Here is a 23,321-nt window from a genome sequence, read left to right as displayed (position 1 = left end):
TCGTTATGAAGTACACAATGAATTAAACTTTAGGACTCAGAGTCATAGCTCAACTTTGAAAAGTTTAAGCCTGACAGTTAATGGTGCACAATTGTGGAATAATAATAATATAATTACATTGTAATTATATTACATTTATAATATATAAACAAAAGACTTTTGAAAAGTACAGAGGAGAAGAAACGCGTTGCCACAAGAGGGAGGAGTAGGACCAATTTGCTGCTCTGAACAGTTGTCATTCTATTGCTCATAATTGCAAATAGAGAATTAGGGCAGGCGAGATACAAATCTGCTGAGAGGCCCCTCCCAACGGGCTCATAAACCTTGTCTTTTAATGCACCTCACAGTACAGAAACATCGTCTAAAAAATCAGCTGTTAGGGCAGTTGGGTGAGGGTTTGTTGATGGGGAGCTAGTGCCCTCTTCAACTAGCCCGCTCGACACCCTGGCTTTTAATGCACTACACTATGCAGGGCTTAATTACTTATTACATATTACGTAATTCATTGTAAATAAAAAAAAAAAGAGTTAACTTTGTTTAGCATTGATTGATAGTCATCTGTAAGTCAGTAATGATCGCCGTCTGTCACTTGCTTTGTTCCAGACATCGTACATGTAACCAGACTGTTGCTGTAGTTGTGCTTCGCTTCCGTTTCTGTTTACTGTTAATTAATTACTGTTAATTATATGAACATTTCATAAAACAGCCGCTTTGTACTGTAACAGGTTCTTTTGCTAACGAGGCAAATCCAAATATGATGTTGCTAAATGTATCATTGATAATGTGTAAGGTTAAATCACAAACGGGTGCATTGTGCGTAAGTGTGATGCTGTGTTCCAAGGCTCTCGTACTTTGTACTTGCAATAATGTTCTTTTGTACTATTGTTGTAATATACATTTTATTGTAATGATTTCGGGGGGGCGTTTATAAGCTTTTGCTTCGGCCCACTTCTTTTGAGCAGAAATTCTACTGCTCAAATAAACAAATAAACTAAACGACCAGGTGCTGAAATCTATCGCAGACACCATCAGCAAAGAGATCAGCAAAGGCGGCCGAGGGAGCAACACCACTCGCTCAATTTCATTTGTTAGGGCAGGAGAACAGCCACAAGGAGGCAGGAAGGCACCAGCAGGGATCCTGGCATCAGCCAAGGACTGGAAACTCTTAGTGGATTTGGAGAAGCAGCTGAGATTCCCCCAGCACATTGTTAGCACATCTCTGAGGCCAGATATCCTCCTAGTCTCAGAAAGCACCAAGACAATCATCATTATGGAGCTGACCGTGCCATGGGAGGACCGCTTTGGAGAAGCTCACGAAAGAAAAATCACCAAATATGAACATCTGGTCACAGACTGCCGAGCACAGGGCTGGAAGGCGACAGGCATGCCTGTTGAGCTTGGCTGCAGAGGATTTGTGGGGCGCTCCCTCCACAAAGCCTTTACTGCGCTGGGCATTGCAGGAACAAGGAGCAGATTCATCAAGAACACCAGCGATGCAGCCGAAAAAGTCACGAGATGCCTCTGGATCCGAAGAGGAGAACCATGGGGGAAAGCGAGTGCTACCTGAACACGAGTCGCGGTCTGATCTGCCGTGGCGGGGTCACCTGGGCGAGGGTGACTCTAAACACCCAATGACCCCAGGTTACATCACTGATGATGTGTTCAAGTGCATCTGAAGGTGTGTTTTAAGAACTATGCACTTCAGTTTGGCTTCTACTAGAATGTTTTATTGTGTTTAATCATAATCTGTAAATACTTTGATTGTTTTTATATAGCATGCTACAATGTATTATCCACATTTTATAACTGTTATGTTTGTAGTTTGTTCATAAATCAATTATTTTTAACCAACTGTAACATTGTTAATTATATCGAGCCAACCAAACAATCAATAACATCTGTATATAGCAAAAGACACATTTATAACAGAGATATAGTTAGAAACAATAAACCACAACTTGTTTTCCATCACCTTTAAGCATTTTATTATAATATTTATGTTGGTTTGTTTCATTCACAATATAAACGTCTTTGAAAACAGATTTGAATCACGTTATAAAAATGTCCTAAACATGTAGTTACACAACTTTTATATTGTCCTTTTTATTTGAAATGATTTTAATGTTGAAGGTGATATAGCTACTCACACAAACAGTAAAATGTCAAAATGTTTTTCTATGATCAACACAAAATAATAATCCAACAAAGCAACACTATTATAAGATCATTACATGGTTAAAGTTAGTTTAATATTTAACAATTTTGTTTATCATTCAAAACAAACAATTGTTTTCACGTCACATTTAGCAACTCGAGTTTGATTGTGCTGCGTTAGTTGCACTTGCACAAATAAATGTGATTAACTGTTTATATTGTCCCTCAGATTAACATGACAAAATAAACATTTCAAACTGTTATATCCATGCAGTATTTAACGTAAAATAATAATAACAATAATAATAAAAAGAATAGAAAGAATAACAAGTAAAAGCGGAGTATTTGGCATTTAGTGAGGTTTATGATTTAAAAAAGTCATCTCACATGGTTTCTCTGCTGTATTTCTTTTCGGTCACGTTTTTCTTTTTCATTAATAATTATTTCTTACTTTTACTTTTAACTAGTTGCTCAATTTCTACATTTCTGATATTGAGTACAAATGTGTTGTATTTTACTGATTCTTCTTCTATTTGTACATTTCCTCCAAGTTTTTCAGTGCCTGGTCAAGACCGACTTTTCTCCAATCCATAGGAATTGTTCCTTCACCTTCATATTTTAGATTGTAATGCTTTTCTATCTCCTCTTGAAATGTGCAGACGACCCACTGCCAGTAGCACATCTGATGCTCGTCAGGGGTGATACTCCATGTGTCGTATGGAGGACCTGCAGTACGGTACTGTTTGTGAGGCACTAGTCTGTCTGAAGAATCAGGGTAAAAGGTTCCATCACCTGCTACTTCTGTTGTGCAGAAGGACAAAGACATTTCCACTCTGTCTCTGATGTGCATGCCCCTGACAGAAGGAGAGCGATGAAAAGGAGTGCTATGATCGCCTTTATGATCTTTGATGGTGTTGGTGCAAACTGCAGCACAGAAAGCACATGTTTCCCAACAGCAGTCGCACAACTGATCGATGAGGATCTCATCTGGCCTCTGTCTGAACCACTTTAACTTGTTTACTGAGAGATGTGAAAGGTCGGCAGAGATGGAGTTTAGTCCTTTCTCTATTTCTTCCTTCAGAAAATCAAAGTCTTTCACATCAGTAAAGTTTTGAGGGTCTATTGTTCCAAATGTGAGTTCACCTTTGATGGATCCTGTAAACTCCTGCAGCCACTTGTTTATGTCTCCACTGTTTCCTTTGGTCGTCTCACGAAGAGCATGAAGAACCTGTGTTTGGATGTTTGAGATTTTCTGTTGGAAGACACTGCTGCATTTATCCTTGTACTCTGTTTGTAGGAGATTTTCCACTTCTTCTCTGATGAAAGTCTCAGTGTAGGCCTTTGGATCTCTGATGTATTTAATATATCTGTTAAAATCTCTCTTTTCTGCCAGTGACTTTAACACATGTTTCTCCAGGTTGAGTCTGTTTTCTTTGAACGCTGGGACATTACATCTCATGTCTCCAGCGATATCAATAGCAGTCTGGTTACACACAGCTTCAGTCATGGAGGACTTCAGTTTCTCACAGATCAGTTCAGCGAGAACAACAGCTGAGGAGCTTCCTTTGCAGAAACTCCTGAAGACACTGTAGTATCCATCTTTCTTACTCTCTAAATATGTGCGGACGTCATTGTTTTTGATGAACTGAGAATGAGAGTCTGAGATCCACCTCTGAGTCCTGTAGAACACAAACAGGATCAGATCCACTTTGAACTCGTTCTTTAAAGGATATTTCCATTCTTTTAATGATTCAAATTTAGTCATAGATGTGACCACATTCGAGCTCATTTCTCTGAGGTAAGATGAACTGTAGCCTCTTTGTGCCACAGGGTTTTTCTTAATTTGATCTGAAGCCTGTTTTTCCACATGTTTGATGAGGTTTCTGATCTTCTCTTGGTCTTCATGTGGAAAATGGCCAGATGATGAAACCACTTTTTTCATTTTATCCCAGGTCTCCATAAAAACATTCTGGCGCTTCTGGCCGACATACTCAGTATAATCTCCAAGGGCAGATATTTCTTGGTAACATTTTGTCTCTTTTCTTTTCATGATTAAGTCAGATTCAAATCCCAGCTCACGAATGGCCTGAATCTGATCCTGCTCTAAGTTGATCTTTTCAGCAGGTTTTAAGCCTCTGGTCAGTTCAGAAACCCACGTCTCCCAATCACTGTTAAACTGTTTACGCAGTGTCTGATCATCTGGTAAGTTGTTTCTCAGTTTTAGAGCGAGGTCTTTGCTCTTCTGTAGGAGGTTGTTCTCAAACACAGACTTCTTCTCCTCAACCTCTGCAGTTGCTTTCTTCTGTTCAATCACATTATTCAGTTTTCTTTGAAGTCCTCGAACCAGTTCATCCAGAAAATCTTTAAGTTTTAGTTCATGTTTGGCACGCCACTGAATTAACATGTCTTTGTCTTCCTCATTTTCAAAGTACTTTGACATTGAATCCTTAATTTCATCATATTTATTGGAAACGTCTTCATCAAGCAGATTTTTCTCAACAATACCAAGTTCTCCATTTGTAATTTTGGTATAAAGTTTCTCTTCAATCTTCAACATCTCCCTCCTCAAAGCCCAGGTCCAGTTTCCGTATTGAACTTCGAGTTTCCTGTAAACAGCGATCTCCAGAGTGTTTTTGAAGCTGAACACAAAGTTCTCGTTTAAAAGAGCATTCCACAGATCTCCAACTTTAGTTTTGAACTCAGAGAGAGTGACACCAGGAGATTTCTTTGCTTTCTCGAGGATGACACTCTTCAGATCTTGGACACATTCACTGTATCCTGGATTTGGAGGAGCCATCGGAGGACTTCCCTCCCACAGCTGAGCAAAGTACTTCACATCTTTCTGAACGTCAAACTCAATGATGTCACTGAAACTTTCAGCGTCACAAACTTCCTCTTTAGCCGCGAGTTGGACCATTTTATCCAGTTTTTCCAGCAGTTTCCTTTTTCCATCCATGTTTTTCTCTGTCGCACTGACATCAGAGACATTCTGATGAACAAACACACAGCTCGGTGAAAGTCTGACCTTCTTCATCCTCATGAAAGCCTGGACCACAATCTGCAGAACGTCCTGCATATCAGAGGGATTCTCTCCCATGATGTTCACCAGAGTCATGTTTCCCAAACCAACAACAAATGTAGCAAGTTCATTGTCGTGATGAATAGTTTTCTTTCCATCTAACTCCAGAGCTCGCAGGCCCTCAGTGTCCACCACAAGGATGTACTCCACTTTACAATCTTTCTTCATGTCTTCTGACAGTTTGACCAGCTGCATGAAGGCTCCTCTGGTGCATCTGCCTGCACTGACTGCAAACTGGAGTCCAAACATGGCATTGAGCATCGTAGACTTCCCACTGCTCTGTATCCCCAACACGGACAGAACAAAGACCTTCTTGTTTCCCAGTTTCTGTTTGACCTGATCAATAAGACCTGAGATCCAAGTCAGAGGGACGTGACCTGCATCTCCATCCATCAGCTCCATTGGGTGTCCTGAGATCATCAGCTCTGCTGCCAGCTCTGGGTATTTAGACCAGTCAGTCGGCCTCTGTCCTGGAGGTTTATCTAGACTCTTATGGGCTTCATAGATCTGAGCCATTTCTCTGAAGAAGTGCTCCAGGCCACATGTGGCAGACTGAAGGTCCTGGGAGATTTTAGAAAGTTCTGCTTGTTTGGTCTTTAACTCTTTAGATCTGTCAGGGGTCTTCTTTTGGTCCGAGTCCTCAGACTTTTTCTTGTCCATCTGCTTCTTTAGGTCTAAAACCTCAGACCACTTCTGGTTATAGTCTCGTAGAATTGAAGATAGGCGTTTTGTGGCATGATCATCCAATAAGATCTGAGTCCATTTGAGGAAATACTCTCTCTCAGTTTGATGCAAAGAAGAGAGAGGTTCAATAAAAGACTTCATCAGTTTACCGCAGGAAGCTTTGCACTGAGCTTCTCGCAGCTTTTTACACTCATTCAGCTTGTTACATTTATCGTCCTCAACATTTCCTTTGAGTTGATACTGCTCTTTGTTTATTCTGCTCCAGTCATGCCACAGTTGGCCTTGACATGGGAGGAATGTATTTTTAACATCAGACACAGGGACAGATTCTATTGTTTTCATTATTTCTTTTGCAGAAGAGAACGATGTTTTGCAGCTGGAGACGTCTTCATCCACTCTGAGTCCAGTGTGTGACACTGATTCCAGCTGAAAGGACTTGGATGAACCAGATATAATGTCTCTGATGATTCTTCTCATCTCCTTAGAAACATCTGACTGGCTTCTTTCTTTAAGACCGACTTTGTATTTTCCTTCTTTGAGCTGCTTCGCACCATTTCCACTGTTTTCAACGAGAACAATCAGAGGTTTATCAGACTCTAACAGATGTTTGATCACAGCTGCACTTTGATTATTCTGATCTAACGCTGGCACAAAAACCACATTGACTGACGCCTTGTCCATCAGTATTTGCAGCTGTTTGTGGTGAGTCAGACCATCTCCATGAAGATTACAGAAGGCCACACAGTCGCTGAAGCTGTCAGTGGGTTTTCCAGAGGGACAGTACCAGGCGATCTCTGCTACACCATCCAACAGGAGGCGCTTTTTAGAGCTGCCTGGACAGTTCCTGTGGAAGAAGGTGCTGTGGCGATCATTGATCAGAGTGTTGATGAGCTGAGATTTAGACCCAGACAGAGATCCCAGGCGGAAACACAGAACCATCGGAGTCTCTGCTTTACAGATGGACATCGACTTCATGGTCACTACAGTTTCATTATCTTTGGTCTCAGTTTTCTTCCAGGTCTTTTGAATCTGTCGAAACGTCCACAGAGGACACTCGATGTCCCCAGTGAAAGGGTCAGGCACCAGCAGAGGTAAGGCGTACTGACACTGGGACAGTTTAGTGACCATCTTCTGCTTCAGAAAGCTGTCTGAGCAGTGAAACACCGCCATCTGCAGGTCCAGAGGATGGATGTTGGCCTGTTCTGATTCATCATCACTGTCCTCAAAAAAGTCAGTTTCATGTTCACGCTCCTCAGATGTATATGTTTGTTCCTGTTGTGCCTGGATGTACCTGGCTCTGTAGTCTAACATTAACAGTTTGTGGAGATAAACAGAGCAGAGGTCACTCTCACTCAGCTCGTCCTCATGTTTCAGAGTCGGTTTGATCTGAAGAAACTCTGCAGAGGTCAGTTTATTCTCAGATCTGTCCTGGAGGTGGAGTCTGCTCAACAACTCCATCATCTGGAAAAGATGAAAACATGATTAAGTGACTGACTGTGTTGCTCTGGTGTAACTGCACAGAGAGGATTACAGTTGTTTTAAAGTGTCACATTACACACTGTTTAAGGCGAGACACTGCAGGTGAATAGGAAAAAATGTATATTTACAGATATCAATTTGAAACTGTTGCTGTCGACCACTGACATAAATGTGAGAAAAACATAGATTGCAAGTTTTCTGTCATTTTGTCTTTTCATATAAGAATAAGGTGTTTTATGCCTAAAAATGCCCCAAATTTCCCATCTTTTCGGCGACGAAATCTGAATAATGGATAGAGCTACATTCAAATTTATGGTTTAATTTTATTGATAAATGAGTTACCAAGACTTTTTCAGAGCGGCCTCATGTCTTTCAAATATTGTTCAGTCCAAGGCTGGACAATGTGAAGTCTTTAGGTCCGACTGACGTGGACATAGTGTCGCCACAATGATAGAAAAATGTGTTTGGAGAAATAGGCCCTTGAAATTGTTTTCTCCCATATAAGTCTATGGGGGAACATTGAATCAGCGCAATATTTAAACATGTTATTGTGAAGATTAGGTATATTTTTTGTTCCCCGGGTGAAAGCTTGGATGTTCAGAGACCAATTTGGCCCAAAACCTGAAAACTGAAAAAATTTAGTTTTGCCTGTAGTGTCTCACCTTAAACATTAACACATTACTTCATGTTTGCAAATAAATAAATAAAAAATGTTCCTGGTTTGACTGTTGCTCAGCTCACGTCCTTATTGGACACTGGTTCAGGAAGTCACATAGATTTGAGGAAGTATTTCCTTAACTGTGTCTGTGCCAGCTGTTTAATCTTAATGAGAAGTCAGTTTTTGTTTTAATAAATGAACATAGATGAACAACATTCTGAAGGTAAAGTGGCCCATTCTTCTAAAAGCCTCCACTTCCTGTAAGTTCCTGGTCAGTTTTCATGAACTGCAGGTTTGAGATCTCCCCACAGTGGTTCAGTGATATTGAGGTCAGACTGAAATGAAACTAACGGGTCCTTCACTTTCTTCTGCTGGAGCCACATCAGAGGAAACACCTCCATGTTTCACAGAAGGATGGGGCACTTCTCATCATTTAGAATCCTTTCTAAGCTGATCTGAGGAGGCAGTTATTCTGTCTGATGTAGCTGTACATTTGTTTGAACTCTCAGATGAGGAAAGGCTTCACTTGTTCAAGTATTATTCATTTTATTTGGCTACGGTTTTGTTTAGCATTTGGCTTCAACGTAAGAGGACACTTTGTTTAATGTTTTTCTGATGTCGCCTATTGTTCATTTTTGTGTCTTATAAACCCATGTGGGCGGGGCACCTTCAGGAAATAATCAATCAATCAGTCAATCAATCAACCAATCAATGTATTTGTAAAGCGCTATTCACGCACGCAGTGCGTCTCAAAGCTCTATAACAGGAATTAAAAATACAAATAATGCAATGAAAACATCCATGAACAGCATACTGTTTACAGTCATACAGAAATTCCAAACACCCTGTATTATGATCTGAATGTTTAAAAAGTTGAAAAAGTCAAGGAGTCAGCCTGCTCAGCCCCTGAGCTGTTTGTAAAGAACAATGTGTATAAACTACAGTCAAAGCTGAGTCAGGTGGTCCTCGCTGACCTGACCACAGGCCATTTCAAAAAGGAAAGTTTTTAGCCCAGTCTCAAAAATGGGGACAGTGTTTGCTTCTGTCACATAGAATGGAAGTTGATTCCATAAGGCAGGAACTTGAAAACTAAAAGCTCTGCTTCCTATTGTGATTTTGAGGATGCGCGGAATCACAAGCATCCGTAGTTTTGGGAGCGAAGTGCTCTCGTTGGCTGATATGGTGCTTTGGCCTCTCGGAGATAAATCGAGATAAAAGGCTTTGTAAGTGAGAAGAAAAATCTGAATTTGATGGAGAGACTTCAGCACTGGAGTTCTATGCTCTCGTCTTGTGGTCCCTATTAATATTCTTGCAGCTGTGTTTTGGACTGGTTCAAGGCTTCTCAAGGACGATTTTGGACACGCAGCCAACAGGCATCTACAATAATCCAACTTAGATGATACAAACTAAACTCTATTCGCTCTGAGGCTCCTCCTCCATCTGAACTCAGAGCCGACATGTCTGACGCTGCTGTTCACGTCTGTAACATCACACTTTTCATATGATATTATCATATAAAATATAATGAATCAAGTTAAAAATGAGGGGAATTGAGACTTTCCAACAACAACATGACAGATTCACACTGAACCTCTGAGGTCACTTTCACTTTTGACCTGAGGGTCGTTCTAATCTCATGCCAGTAGGGTTTAAGAGTTACTGACCTTTGTTGTGTCCTTTTCCATATCGACATCTACAAAAACAAAAACAAACGTTAGAATTGAGTGACCTCAGCTGACCTCTCTTGATCCTGCTGACATTAGCTTTGTGCCAGATTCGAGCCCCTCCACCTCCACCACAGGAAGCTCCTCAAGCCTCTCCAACCCAGCGGATTCAAGATAAACTGTTTTACGCGTATGGACTAACTCACAGATCTTCAGAATGAACTCTCACTGGACACTGATCCATCCCTAGTGGTGGAATAAGAACTGAAACTTATTGTGGGCGGAAGTGTCGATGGGGTTCGGAGCGACGCATTTTTGTTGGTTTCGGGTTAATGGACTGAACTATTTTTTTGTTGTTTTGTTTTGTTGGAAAACCAAATGCTAAACTCAGTAAGAATCAAAGTGCACTTCTATACGACGTCTTGTACATGAGTACCTGCAGGATTGTGTATATTGTGAATACTCTTGTAAATACTATTTCCACTTAATAATAAGGCAAAGCCACGTAAACGCAATAACCGCCGAGTGTGGAGTGAATGTACAATTGTGTCATGTAAAGCGCTTTGTGACTATATGTCTGTGAAAGGCGCTATATAAATAAAGATCTTCTTCTTCTTCTATTGTTTCTGCACCTGCACCTCCCTGAGCGGATCTGTATCTTCTGGTCCAGCCCAATGTCAATTGACCTAACATTTATCCATATATGTTACACATACCCCTCCTGGAACCGCCACCTTAACGTGGTGGAGGGGTTTGAGCGCCCGAATGATCCTGAAGCTCTGTTGTCGGGGGCTTCGTGCCCCTGTAGGGTCTCCCAGGGCAAACAGGTCCTATAGGTGACGGGTCAGACTAAGACTGGTTCAGAAGCCCCTTATGAGAGACCAACAGGCCCGGTTAGAACCATGAGGCCGTCCTCCCGTGGACCCACCACCTGCAGGAGGAGCCATAGGGGCTGGTGCAGCTCCAACAGCTGCCCCCACGACCCGGCAACGGAAAAGTGGAAGAAAATGGATGGATGGATGGATGTTACACATACAGCAGGAGGACATAATCAAAGCGAGATGACTTTTCCAATGCGAGGAGGGTGAGGGAGTGCAGCTATGTGGTGATGGCAGAAGTGACAGCAAACACAGCACATGTTCTTTCATGGATGAGTCCACGGAACAGACTGTGGGGTTTGAGCTGATGCAGGTAATAGATCGTAGATGTCATCATCCATACATCTGTGCTCTGTAGGTGTCTAAGGCCTGACGTTCTGTCACAATGGAACCATTGGGCTTCAAGAAAGGCCTGGAAAAGATCCTGAATAAGGGCATAAAGTGATGACCACAGACCGGCATCCCTCCATACGACAAATCATGAGAGAAGAAGATCCTCATATCATTCATCAGGCCCTGGCATGTGGCCAAAGGTCAGCTGACTGTTAGTATCTCCTCTATTGTCTTGTTTTTCTCTGTATTACCTGTGTTTCACACAGGGGGTGTGCTGGGCTGTAGAATGTGTGCGCTGCACTCCCACTGTTTTGACTAAAAGTGCGAACACGTCTTTATATCTAATTAATCCTAAATTGGTTCTGGTAAAGCAAGACAGACACAAACGAAACTGAAACATCCCGATGTGTCGTATAAAACCCTTTGCTCTCCAACATGAAAGAAAACGGTCTAGTATCACAGATAGTCCAAAGTGCCTCTGTTCTCATGTTCTCAGCAGCTGCTCAGGCGATGGATGTCTCTCCACCACCACATCACTGAGGTCCATCGCTGGGACGAGAATGGCACAGAATACAGATGTTTCTACCAAGACTTGTCTGCACAGGAACAAAGGACTAAGACGAGGCTAAAAGTGAATTTATTTACAAAGCAATGTTTGTGGTTCTGTTGGAGGTCATGGTACTCAAATACATCTTAGTTGTATGGAAAATATAATTTCAACATCTTCCTTTAAAAAGACAAAAACGTTTTAGTTTACCTCCCTGTACTGTCTGTTTGAAATAGCATTTTTAGCAATTGTGCAATAGTTTGGCAAATAGGCATCCCAAACAACATATAACGATAGCAGAAAGCTAGTGATGGCCCTGAAGAAATACAAAATAATATTTTTTAACGCCATAATACCGTGTCTGTACACAGTTTACCCTGATAATTCAGCAGTCGTTTACCACAGAACTAAATTTTACAATATCAATAAAATGTTTTGTCTTAGTAAAACATGTATAGTTTCACGTTGTCTTACTAATCCTATAACTTGATTCAAAAGTAATTAAAATGTTATTAAGTTTATAAAGGTAAAATAATTTACCTTTATGCACATGGCACACTAAACCTTTTCTTTTTACAAATAAAAACTATTTGACTAGATAGTCTTCAAAAGTTTCACACACAGGATCAATTCCAAAACAATGGAACAAACTGTGAAAGGAATTAGTTTATGGTATGAACTTCAGAAAGAAGTAAAGGAGTCAGGAACTCTCATGGCATTCAAGAATGCATACGCTGCAATGTTAAAGAAGGATGTAAATTAGACTTGAACATACATAATGTGAGATATTTACTTTAAACAAACATGTTTATTTGTATATTGTATATGCTGTACATAAAATGCACACGACATCTGTAAAACTGCAAATATTTAGAAAGTTGGACGTGAACAAAATAACAGACAGATGTTAAGGGACTGTAAGTAACAGATTCATATTCTTGTTTTCTGCTCTTTTTCATTCAGACTTTGGGGGAGCTGTTTTTGTTACTTTCCAATGAAACAAAAAATAATAACATTGGTATCCTGTGTACATTTAACAAAAACTTTTAAATTAAGCAAAAATATAAATCACAACATATATAAGCATATTAAAAAGTACAGCTTTTTCTAATGTAAGATTTGCCTTTACCTCCTGTACTAGCGTAAAAAGTGTAATCTGAGCTAAATGCTGAATCACGTTGAAGTTTCTGCTTTTTGTGAGTTGGATACACAAATACATGTCCAATGGACAGTAAACATCGTCTTATGATGTGTACATGATAAAGAAACCACAGAAAAGTGGTTTCTTTATATTTGTGAATAGTAAGTATTACTTAATATCCTGACTGTTGTGCAGCTTGATTAATATAGTGCTGTAATGAACCTAACTATACTGTAAATATTCAAGTTCCAATTTTTTTGTTTTCATGATACTGTCTAAGTGACACAGACGTCCCCTTGAAGACAAACACATTTATAAATCCAAGAAGGTTTGCCAAATTATGGAAAATAAACAAGAGGCAATCAAGGGGTCCATAGTAGAAACACAACCTTTCCATTTTGAGTCATTTTTAACAGTGAATTACACTATCCTAAAATTTTAAATTACGATTATTGTGAAGAAAAAATGTTGCACTTTTGTGATTATTGGTGAAATTAAGGAAGAAAATACAGAGAATTTCTCAAATCCTTTACCGTGTTGCTCACAACAAAGAAACAAGAGATTATATGATTATAAGTTTATTTAGTTTTAAAAGAAAACCTTTTGAACAATCGGCCTGTTATCATTATGACTTTCATCTTATGTAAAAGAAATAGGTAATAGAATATTATTAGCTGTATCAAATGAAAAACAAACTGGTGTGAATAATCTTTTATAATAAGATATTCCCTCTGATTTGTGACTCATGAATTTACTCTAATTACAATATAGTTCTTTTGGGACTCTTCCTCAGGCAACATTATGCAATTATGGTGAAAATGGTTAAGATTTGTTCTCAGTACGTTGGATTATTCAGCTTGCTGCTGACATGTGTTTCGGTCCAGGTTTAACACTGGATTTGGACACTGTTTTGTCTTTTGAGTATATAACACACTCATTGCCTTTACAACTGGAAACTGAAAGATCATCTGTCAGGTTAAGTAGATTGTGTGCATCGGCAACCATATTTAATTTTAGGACATTTAGTTTAGATTTTCCCTAAACTAACTTTCATACTTTGCTATTTTATCATCTTTGTTTTTCAAAACCTTTAGAATACCACAAACAACTCAATTTGCTAATAGCATTGTCGTTTTTCCACTATACATTGTTTGCCACTTTTGTTTCTCTTGTACAACACAAAGATATTTATTTGGACACTTTTGATTGAGTGTGTGAGACTCTGATTTTATCTGTTGGGTGACGTCATTTGGTTTGTCTGTGCTCATTTTCATAGTTTCTCATTCCTTTCCAGTTTTGTCAATCTTTTTTGCTTGAATCAGAAACAGAATCGTTTTTAATGTCATGGTTCTGAGCAGGTTCACAACTAGGAATTATTTTCGTTCGATCATGCAACATGAAACAGTAAAACATATAACACATGAACTATAAAAACTTAAAACTATAAGGGCATGTATAAGAAGAAACTATGATAAAGACAACAATTCGACATAGAACAACAGTGTGAGTGTATTCACAGATGTGTATGTGAAGTAAGTGTTAGCAGCAAATACGAGTGTGGACAGACCACAGAGTGACATAGAGCAGATTATTGAACAGTTTGACCAAAGTTTACATGTTTATGTCACGTACAAGTACCATTTACAATCCATCCTAATGACGTTTTAACAGCAAAAGGTCCATAATTTTTTACTGTTTTTGTGGCTAGTGCAACTTTGGAGCATTCAATCTGATTAGCAATTCAACATTTGACTCGATTTCTGGAAGATCCACATGACTTAAGCAGGACCATTTCTTTATGACCTCACTTTAGTCACTGGTATTGTCTTTTGACACCCCGGAATAGAAGTCATTACCATCACAACTGGAAACTGAAAGCTCAATTGTCAGGTTAAGTAGATTGTGTTTGATGAGGTGACATTGTTTGCTAATTGTTTTCTGTCCTTTCAAGTTGAGTTTTGCAGAAGTGATTCTGTGCAGAAACTTGATGCTGATGTTATTGAAAATGCATATGTTTGAACAATTTTATTGTCTTTGTTTGATTTCACATCAACTGGAATGATTGAAAATTTACCAACTCCACTGGTCCCCATTTGGGCTTGCTGTGATTCAGCGTTGAGAAAGTACTATGGACATCAGGATTGAGCTCAGACAGATCAGTGTTTGATAGACTTATCCACTGAAACATTTACATGAAACAGTAAAATGTTCATACTCAAAACATTTAAAGCAAAGTCTCTTTTCCTAAACAAAATTAATCTCCCCGTTATGTTGCAGGGTTGTGAACTTGGGACAACAACTTAAATAATGAGATTCAGATTGTGAACAAAAACGTAGAGTTGGGATTATTAACTTTTACAGATCTGATATTAGTTTGGTTCATGTCTTGTTTTTTTGGTTTCACAGTTTCTTAGTCGACACGTTGAGTTTGAAGTTCACCAAATAAGGGATCAGTGATGATTTTTAACTGACACTCAACAAAGACGATAATGTCAGTGAAATTTGTCTTGCGATTCTGTGCTTCTTGAACGACTCATGCAATATATCTGAACTGTTCTTTCAGTTTGTTTGGCAGCTTTGTGATTATGGTTTTGGTTGACAAATTGAGGTCATTTAGGTGTGGTAGTTGAGTTGTTTTTGTCGTTTGATGAGCAGGTCTGATATTTCATTTTGCTTTTACAGAAAAATGTACCAGTAAACTGTGATCTCTGTCAAATTTTGGTGGTGAAGGTCTGCTGCGTTGATCGCAGGTTGGATGTTTGGAGTGCTTTCTTTGGTTTGTGTACTTTCCATTATGTTAAGAGTGGTTGCAGTTTGCATGACTTTTGGTTTGGGTTGGAGTGGTAGTCTTTGTCAGTCTTTGACATGCAAAAGCTTTGCTTTGATCCATAGTTCATTCTTTTCTTTTTTTCAGAATCAGATAGAACCTTGAGCAAACTCCTTATCACCGGGCAGGTGGCGAGGGGGGTGAGGATCATGTGCATACTTTATGTTAATGTCAGGTGTCAGCCTTGTCTAGACACCTATGTGGTCAGGACTCTTCAGCTGGTTCAGTTTCCTCTGTGCTACGACTGCACCAACTCAACGACAAACAAGTCATACACAATATACTGCTGTATCTGTAACTTCGATTCAATGTTTGTTTTTTCTAAGGAAAAAAACGGTAAACAAAACCGTTTTTATTTTTATGTTGTTTTTGTTTACAGAATCCCGTATTTACGCCCGCACACATTTCACTAAAATAAAAAAACAAAATGTTATAATTATTGTAAAAGCCATTATGTCCCCATTCTCACCACAAAAGGAACACAGTTTGAAGCAAAATACAATATAACTTATAAAAACAACCAAAGTGCAGCATACTTTGAAAAAAGTTCTTACATCAGCATGTTTGTGCGATTAAAGTTAGAAACAATAGCACCCTAACAGAAATAAAACGTTGTATATTAAGCATAGCTGTTTAATGTTACTTAAAAGTAAACTTTTAAAAACGGGTTTTTATTTACAGACAGATTAAAATCACTTCAGATCTATGTTGGGACATGATCCCTCTGAAGAGGCTTCAAACAACAGATTTCTTGACCCCTAGCTTTAGCAACGTGAGCCCACATGCATATTCATCAGCTAAGCGAGTTAAGTGGTCTGAGAAGGCAGACACAGTGATAAAGGCATCACTACAGCCATGCCAAAACAATGCATGTATCTAGGAGTTACCATTGATGGTAAACTTGAATGGAAATCGCATATAAGTATATTAAAAAACAAAATTAGAAAAAAACATTGCTGTAATTGGCAAATTGAAAACTGTACTCGATAAAAAATCTCTTCTATTACTGTATAACTCCCTCATACTTCCTTACCTAAATTATGGCCTGGAAATATGGGGGAAAAAATTATAAATCCAATACACATCCTATTTCCCTACTCAAAAAAAAGACAATAAGAACTATCACTAAAGCAGATTTCTATGCACCAACGAACCCTATCTTTGTAGAGCTAAGCCTACTGAAAATCCATGATCTTGTTGATCTAAATACATTAGTAATAATGTACAAAGCATGTAATGATCTTCTCCCCCCATCCAGGAGCTTTTTGAACACAGGAGCAAAGTCAGTATAACCTCCGAGGAACTGCTATTTTCAAAAAAGCAAAAGCGAAAAAGAATGAAAAGAGTGGATGTAATTCTATAAGAGGTGTTAATCTGTGGAACGACCTGGAAGATCAGTTGAAACTGTCCCAAACAGTCAAAGCTTTCAAAAAGTTGTTTAAAGCTACTAAAATTCAAGAATATATAAGCTTAGGATGAATAAAGTAAGAAAAAATTAAAGAAAATAAAGAAAAAATAATAATGATGACATGATTTAGTTTCAACTAAACTAACATAAAACAAATGTATGTGTATATATTTGTTGGAATATTGAAACGTATGTTACTAACTCCAGATACATGCTCATTTCTCTTCTGTTTGACACTTGATATTGTTCATTATTAATGTTTGTGTTTTGTTTTTTCTCTGGTGGAAGTCTGTAAACTGGGCGTGATAAGTTTTCACTTCAGCCTAAACCCTTTCGGTCGTGTTGTACACAAAGAATTGGAAATGTTTTTACATTTAAAGGAATGAACTACTACTACTGCATTAGCTCAAAGACACCCAAGTCAGACACAAAAACACTGCTCTATCTGTAACGTTAATTCAGTGTTTGTTTTCCTATGGAAAACGGTAAACAAAACCGTTTTATTTTTATGTTGTTTTGTTTACAGAATCCCGTATTTACGCCCGCACACATTTCTCTAAAATAAAATAATGAAAACAACAAAATATATTATTATTATTATCACTATTATTATTAGTAGTAGTATTATTCCACTATAGAAACATTACAGAAGTAAAGCTTACAAACTAACAATCAAAATGACTTTGGAATAGCCAAAATCGATAGTATAATTAAGTTAAGACTACTAAAAATAAAACATTGCAGCTTAGCTCTTAAAGCATCGCTGTTTAATGTTACTTTAAAAAGTAAACATTTAAAAACAGTTTGTCACACACAACACCGTCAGCCAAATTGTCGTTACTTCCATTCTAAACCCTTTCGGTCATGTTGTACACAAAGAATTGGAAATGTTTTTACGTTTAAAGGAATGAACTGACCGAATAAACTACTACTACTACTACTAATTTAGCTCAAAGACCCACAAGTCAGACACGAAAATACTGCTGTATCTTTAATTCAGTGTTTGTTTTCCTATGGAAAACGGTAAACAAAAACGTTTATTTTTATGTTGTTTTGTTTACAGAATCCCGTATTTACGCCCGCACACATTTCTCTAAAATAAAATAATGAAACCAACAAAATATATTATTATCACTATTCTTATTAGTATTGTATTATTCCACTATAGAAACATTACAGAAGTAAATACAAACTAAGAATCAAAATGACTTGGGAATAGCCAAAACTAGATAGTATAACTAAGTTAAGACTTATAAAAATAAAACATTGCAGCTTAGCTCTTAAAGCATAGCTGTTTAATGTTACTTTAAAAAGTAAACTTTTAAAAACAGTTTGTCACACACAACACCGTCAGCCAAATTGTCGTTACATCCATTGGGGCACATGCTTTTTGCAGCAGGGGAGGGGAGGTGAGAGGGGTCTGCAGAGGTGGGAACCGGTTTGCCCATGCACCTGCAGTGGCGTCATCGCGTCTGGACACCACGTGGGGTTGGGGAGGTGTGAAATAATTTAATTATGATAACCCTTGTTTACACATAATTAGCATAACAAAGAAATAATTAGCATAACAAAAAAGCAGCCCCATTATTACTACTAGAGTCCACCTCATCAAAGTCACTGTAGAGCTCATCTCATCAAAGTCACTGTAGAGTCCACCTCATCAAAGTCACTGTAGAGTCCACCTTCGTGTTTGTGCATAATTCTGTCTAGCAACCATTGTATTTCAGCCTAGTTGTCTTCGATTCTTACATCAATCATGAGGACATCTATCAAGCACAACACACTTTTTGCAGCACTTTTGAGGGCCCCCACCCTGCTCTGGGCCCTGGGTACTCAGCACCCTGTACCCCCCAGTCCGATGCCCATGATCCAGCCTGCAGGTTTACTGTGTAGATGCAGATTCAGGTCCATGTTTTAATGAATAGGACCTGATACTGCACATCCTACAGTGATGTTTGTAGTTGAGGAGCCTCAGACTGATCAGACTCACCTGGTGCAGGGCCTTGAACCCCCTGATCGTGACCGTCTCCTGTGTCTCCCTCTTCCCTGTGACACAAACACAGCTCTGAGTCTTTAACATCACATTTGTTAGAATCAATTTAAACGGATTCAACAACAATATAATATATGTGAGATTCAGGACGTTTCTTACTGTGAGTCTGGAGGTTCTGGACTGAAGTCTGAGAAGTTTGGAGGCTCGCTCTTAGACATGTCACTCCTCGCGGACGGAGAGGACGGAGGGGACGGGGAGGATCTGTGGGACAAGAGCTGAGTGATGTTTTTTTTTATATCACTACTTAAACGATACATGCTGTTCGATACCCGTGTTATTTTTAGGGATACCTAAACCGATACCACAAGCTTATATTCATTAAAGAGGTCCCGATTCCACTTGACGTGCGAGAATTCATCCGTGGAAAAACAATATTCCACATAGAGCTGACTTTGTTACAGACGACAGTCCCTAAATCACAGTCTGAGCTGGATTTAACCAGAGCTAAGTGTCTCCTCAGCACTGGATCTGCAGAGTTTAGACGACAGGCTAATGCTAACTAGCAGCTAGCAAGTCTGGCGATTCTGAGTCACGGTTCAGTTATGCTAAAAGAGACCAATCTAGTTGTGGTAGTAATAATAACAAGAAACAATCTCAATACTATTATTAAAGCAGTACTAGGGAACTTTTGCTCATTAGCGTTCTAGTGGTCGCCAAGGGAACGGCCTCATGGAGGCTTCAAACAGCAAACAGGACTTCCTATGGTTTTCTTTCATAAATGTGATGCTTATGCAGCCCAGAGTATGTGATGCTAATGTGTAGCATCTCGTTTATTCACTTTTGTCTCAGGAGACACTTTTAAGAAAGTCTCTGTATCGGTTAATATCGGATATCGGCAGATACTCAAACCCCCAGTATCGGTATCAGAAGCTAAATATCTGGATCGTGCATCTGTGGTCCTGACCTCACACAGCCCATAGGGGGCACTGTGTCCTCATGAAATGACTGCTTTGATCCTCTGCAGTAGTTCAGTCTTGGCTTTAGCTGTGGATACTCTTTACTTTCGGTTTGTTCCTCACCCTGAGTCTGGAGGAGCAGGTTCAGGACCGAGGTTTAGAACGTCCTCGCTCTTCAGGGACAGACCGGACACTGAAGCTGCAGCTCTGCTTCTGTACAGAGAAGAAGAATCTGGTTTAGCTTTGTCTGAAACACATTGATCTTTGAGGCGTTTATGGTCAATAAGAAAGGACTGAACTCACCTTGTCCCACGCAGCTGTGGCTCAGTGCTGCCCCCTGCAGGCTGAGAGCCAGAGGACTTTCTGTTTTCTTCAGCCATTTCCTCAGAGTGTCGTCCTGGGGGAGAGACAGAGCCAGATTAAACCTTATGTTTCTTTAGTGGCTCTTTATGTCGCTGTTTTTTCACGGCAATAAAAATATGTTTTTCACATAATTATGTTAATCCATTTATATTATAATAATAATAATAATAATAATAATAATAATAATAATAATGTGCATCTGTCCCCAACCCACACTGTCCATCTTTGACAGTTTTCTATTTGTCGACGATATAAGTGAGGGCAAAGAAAACAAACAGATGAGACATTAAGAGACGTGTGGTCATGTATTTCTCACATAACAGATCTATTCCTCAGTCTCCTTTAATCATTAACCTCTACCCCCCGCCTTTACTCAAATCTAAAAGCCTCTGGATTGAGGTCACCGCCTATACAGGGCTTGACATTAAGCATTTTGAGGCTTTCGTCCACCGGGTAAGTGGCAGGTATTCTTTGCTTTTTTATTTCTTATTCTTTTCTTGCTCGACAACAAAATCTACTTGTCCAGTAAGTTCATTTTGAAGTACGATTAAATGAACTCACTATAATGTTCATATATAAGCATGTCACAGGAGGATACATTTGCACATTTGATTTTATTGTTTGTGTGTGCTTTTATTTTGAAGTGTTTTTACTGCTGTTATTTTTATTTCCTGTTATTAATCACCTGGACCCTCACACCTGTGGCAGTTTTAACCTCGTTTTATGGCTTCTGGCAGGATTGACTGTTTGCTCTCGAGCCGACCCCCCCACTTTGAGGAAGTTCGGAAAGGGACCACGCTCTCCTTCCCCCCCCCCTCACCAAACGCAGACTTTTACATCCTGCTGATGATGAATAAATCCACAGATCAGAGTGACCACCTGACCCTCTTTTGGTTGTACTTCAGAGCCATGCCGTTCTCTGTCCCTCCGTGCTCCACATGCTCCACTTTTTATTGAAGCCTCTGGAAAGTTCTAATACACCTGGAACTTCTGCACATTTTGTCATGTTTACAAACTTGAACATAAAGATTTTATTTTGAATTTTTTACTGAACGCTCACACACAAGTAACAGACGACTGTGAAGTGAAAGCAAAATGATACATGATTCTGTTCTGTTGTTGCAGATTTCAATAGTACAGTTGTTGATTAGCAGTACTGATAATTAGAAGCTTTTAGATGTCACAGGTTGAAAATCTGATGGGACTTACAAGACAACTTGCAAGTGTGTAAATTATTGTTATTATTATTTTTATCATTACCTATATAAAAAAACAGTCACCATTCTATTGATTATGATATTGGAGAAGGAGGTGGACATGAAGAGGGTCTTGTTGTCGTTTGCTGCTCAAAGTTTTGTGATCTTTCAAACTCCCCCACATTAATGTCACTCCTGCCAATGCACGTGTGGAAGAGATAAACCTTAGAGCCAACACCATTCAGTTACTCAGCTCCACTTTTGTTGTTTTTTTCCACTTTCTGTCCACGATCATTAGTTTTGTTTACTCTGTCCACTGACACAACTGAAAACAGCCTAATTAAACCAAACTCCAATGTTTAAATGAACTAAAGGAGCCAAAATATAAAATTATGTTTTAACACGTGCAACCAATGGAAATATGTTAAAGGTCCTATATCATGCAAAATCGACTTTTTGGAGCTTTTAGCCATGTTGTTATGCTATTTCCTTATCAAAAACACCCCCAGAGTGGTTTGTGGCTTCATTCACGCAGCTCTCAGTAATCCTCCTGAATCCTGCTCTCTGAGGCTCCGCCCTCTCCTGGTGAACGACTGAGTGTTCAGTTGTGTCGTCAGAGCGGAACGGAAGTGCTCGATGTCTGTAATTTAATGTCTTACAGCCTGATTTAATTTGTAAAACAGCGTTTTCATTATTTCTGTCGTAAGAGAGAAACAAAAAGGAAAAAAAAACAAACAAACAAACAAACAAAAAAAAAGGATGTGCCCGAGGTGCTTCCAGGTCAGCTGTGGCCAAAACAAACACACCCCTGAGCGTCTGAACAGATCAGTCATGTTTGCGCTGCAGCTGAAGATGGAGCGCGTTATAACTGGACACACCTGTTCTTTATTCTTACCTAACGATCATGTCACGGACGGAGAAAAAGAAGCGCGTTTGGCTACGAGGACGGGAGTTTCTTCAACCCTTTTCAAGGAGAGGCCACTCTCTCAGAAGTTGTTTTTTTTCTCCGGGATTCAGCGACTTTCACCAAAATATTGTTTTTCTGTGACTGTCTCTGATGGATGTTTGGTGAACCTTCACCTGAACCAAAGTGGATTAACTTTTATAACCAACGCGAGTCCCATAATGTAAACAGCGATGGACCAGAGCAGTGAGTCAGTCCAAACGCGGGTTAGCATATTAGCATGTGTGTTAGCATGTGTGTTAGCATATTAGCATGTGTGTTAGCCATTTATGAAGCTGTGTTGCAGATGTCAACTCCGTATAACTGCATCGTGAAGTAACTTCACTTATTGCTGTTTATTTATATTACGGTAAAGTATGTGCGGAGAGAGGGGGCGGAGTTAACTGAATCGAAGCGTTGTGTCTTCCGGGTTCGAAAAATACCTCCAGAAAACACTTATATTTATCACAAAAATGAGTGCTCCATAATGGTAGAGGAACAATATATCATTTACATGCCTATACTTAACTTTGGAATGGCTAAAATAGCAGGATATAGTCCCTTTAAATCAATGTTTACTGAAATGTTGATTAAAGAATCTTGAATATTGAAAAAGTTCTGGTCATTTCTCTTTTGAGGTCACACTGACTGTCATTGAGTTTGAACGTTTTCCTGACACTTCCGGTCGAGCGCGAAGCCCGTTCATTTAAACAGAGAACGAGGGAAATATTCTCCGCTCAAATCTGATGTTTAGTCGATTGATTTGTGTAAAATGTCCGATGTTCATTTGCACCGACATGTCGACACTGCAGCGTTTCTTTGCGCGGCCTGAAAACGGATTTGTTTTTGTGTAGTGACTGATTTTATGTGGACTTCTCCAGCCCCATGTTAACACAGAGGAGAAAAGGGGCGGGCACAAGTCATGGCGGCGCCCATGCGAACCTCCGGAATAAGGTGAATATCAGATGGTTCTTTGCTGCTAAATTTCATCACATCACATTTGTCACAGCCTTAGTTC

General features: G+C 39.3%; 1 protein-coding gene across 1 annotated transcript; it reads right to left on the bottom strand.

The window, feature by feature from the left end:
* Positions 1 to 2,683: 2,683 nt before the first annotated feature.
* On the bottom strand, positions 2,684 to 21,075 carry LOC306964347 (interferon-induced very large GTPase 1-like; the record flags this gene model as incomplete). The annotated part of the gene is made up of 7 exons (XM_079558339.1): positions 2,684 to 7,378; positions 9,719 to 9,747; positions 18,843 to 18,898; positions 19,005 to 19,106; positions 19,925 to 20,048; positions 20,105 to 20,198; positions 21,049 to 21,075. 7 exons carry the CDS (start codon positions 21,073 to 21,075, stop codon positions 2,684 to 2,686), a joined length of 5,127 nt encoding a protein of 1,708 aa, XP_079414465.1.
* Positions 21,076 to 23,321: the final 2,246 nt, after the last annotated feature.

The sequence above is a fragment of the Gobius niger genome (assembly GCF_951799975.1).
Source record: "Gobius niger genome assembly, chromosome: 6".
NCBI classification, from domain to species: Eukaryota; Metazoa; Chordata; class Actinopteri; order Gobiiformes; family Gobiidae; genus Gobius; species Gobius niger.
The sequence above is the reverse complement of the archived record's forward strand: the minus strand, read 5'-3'. Positions and strand labels throughout refer to the sequence as shown.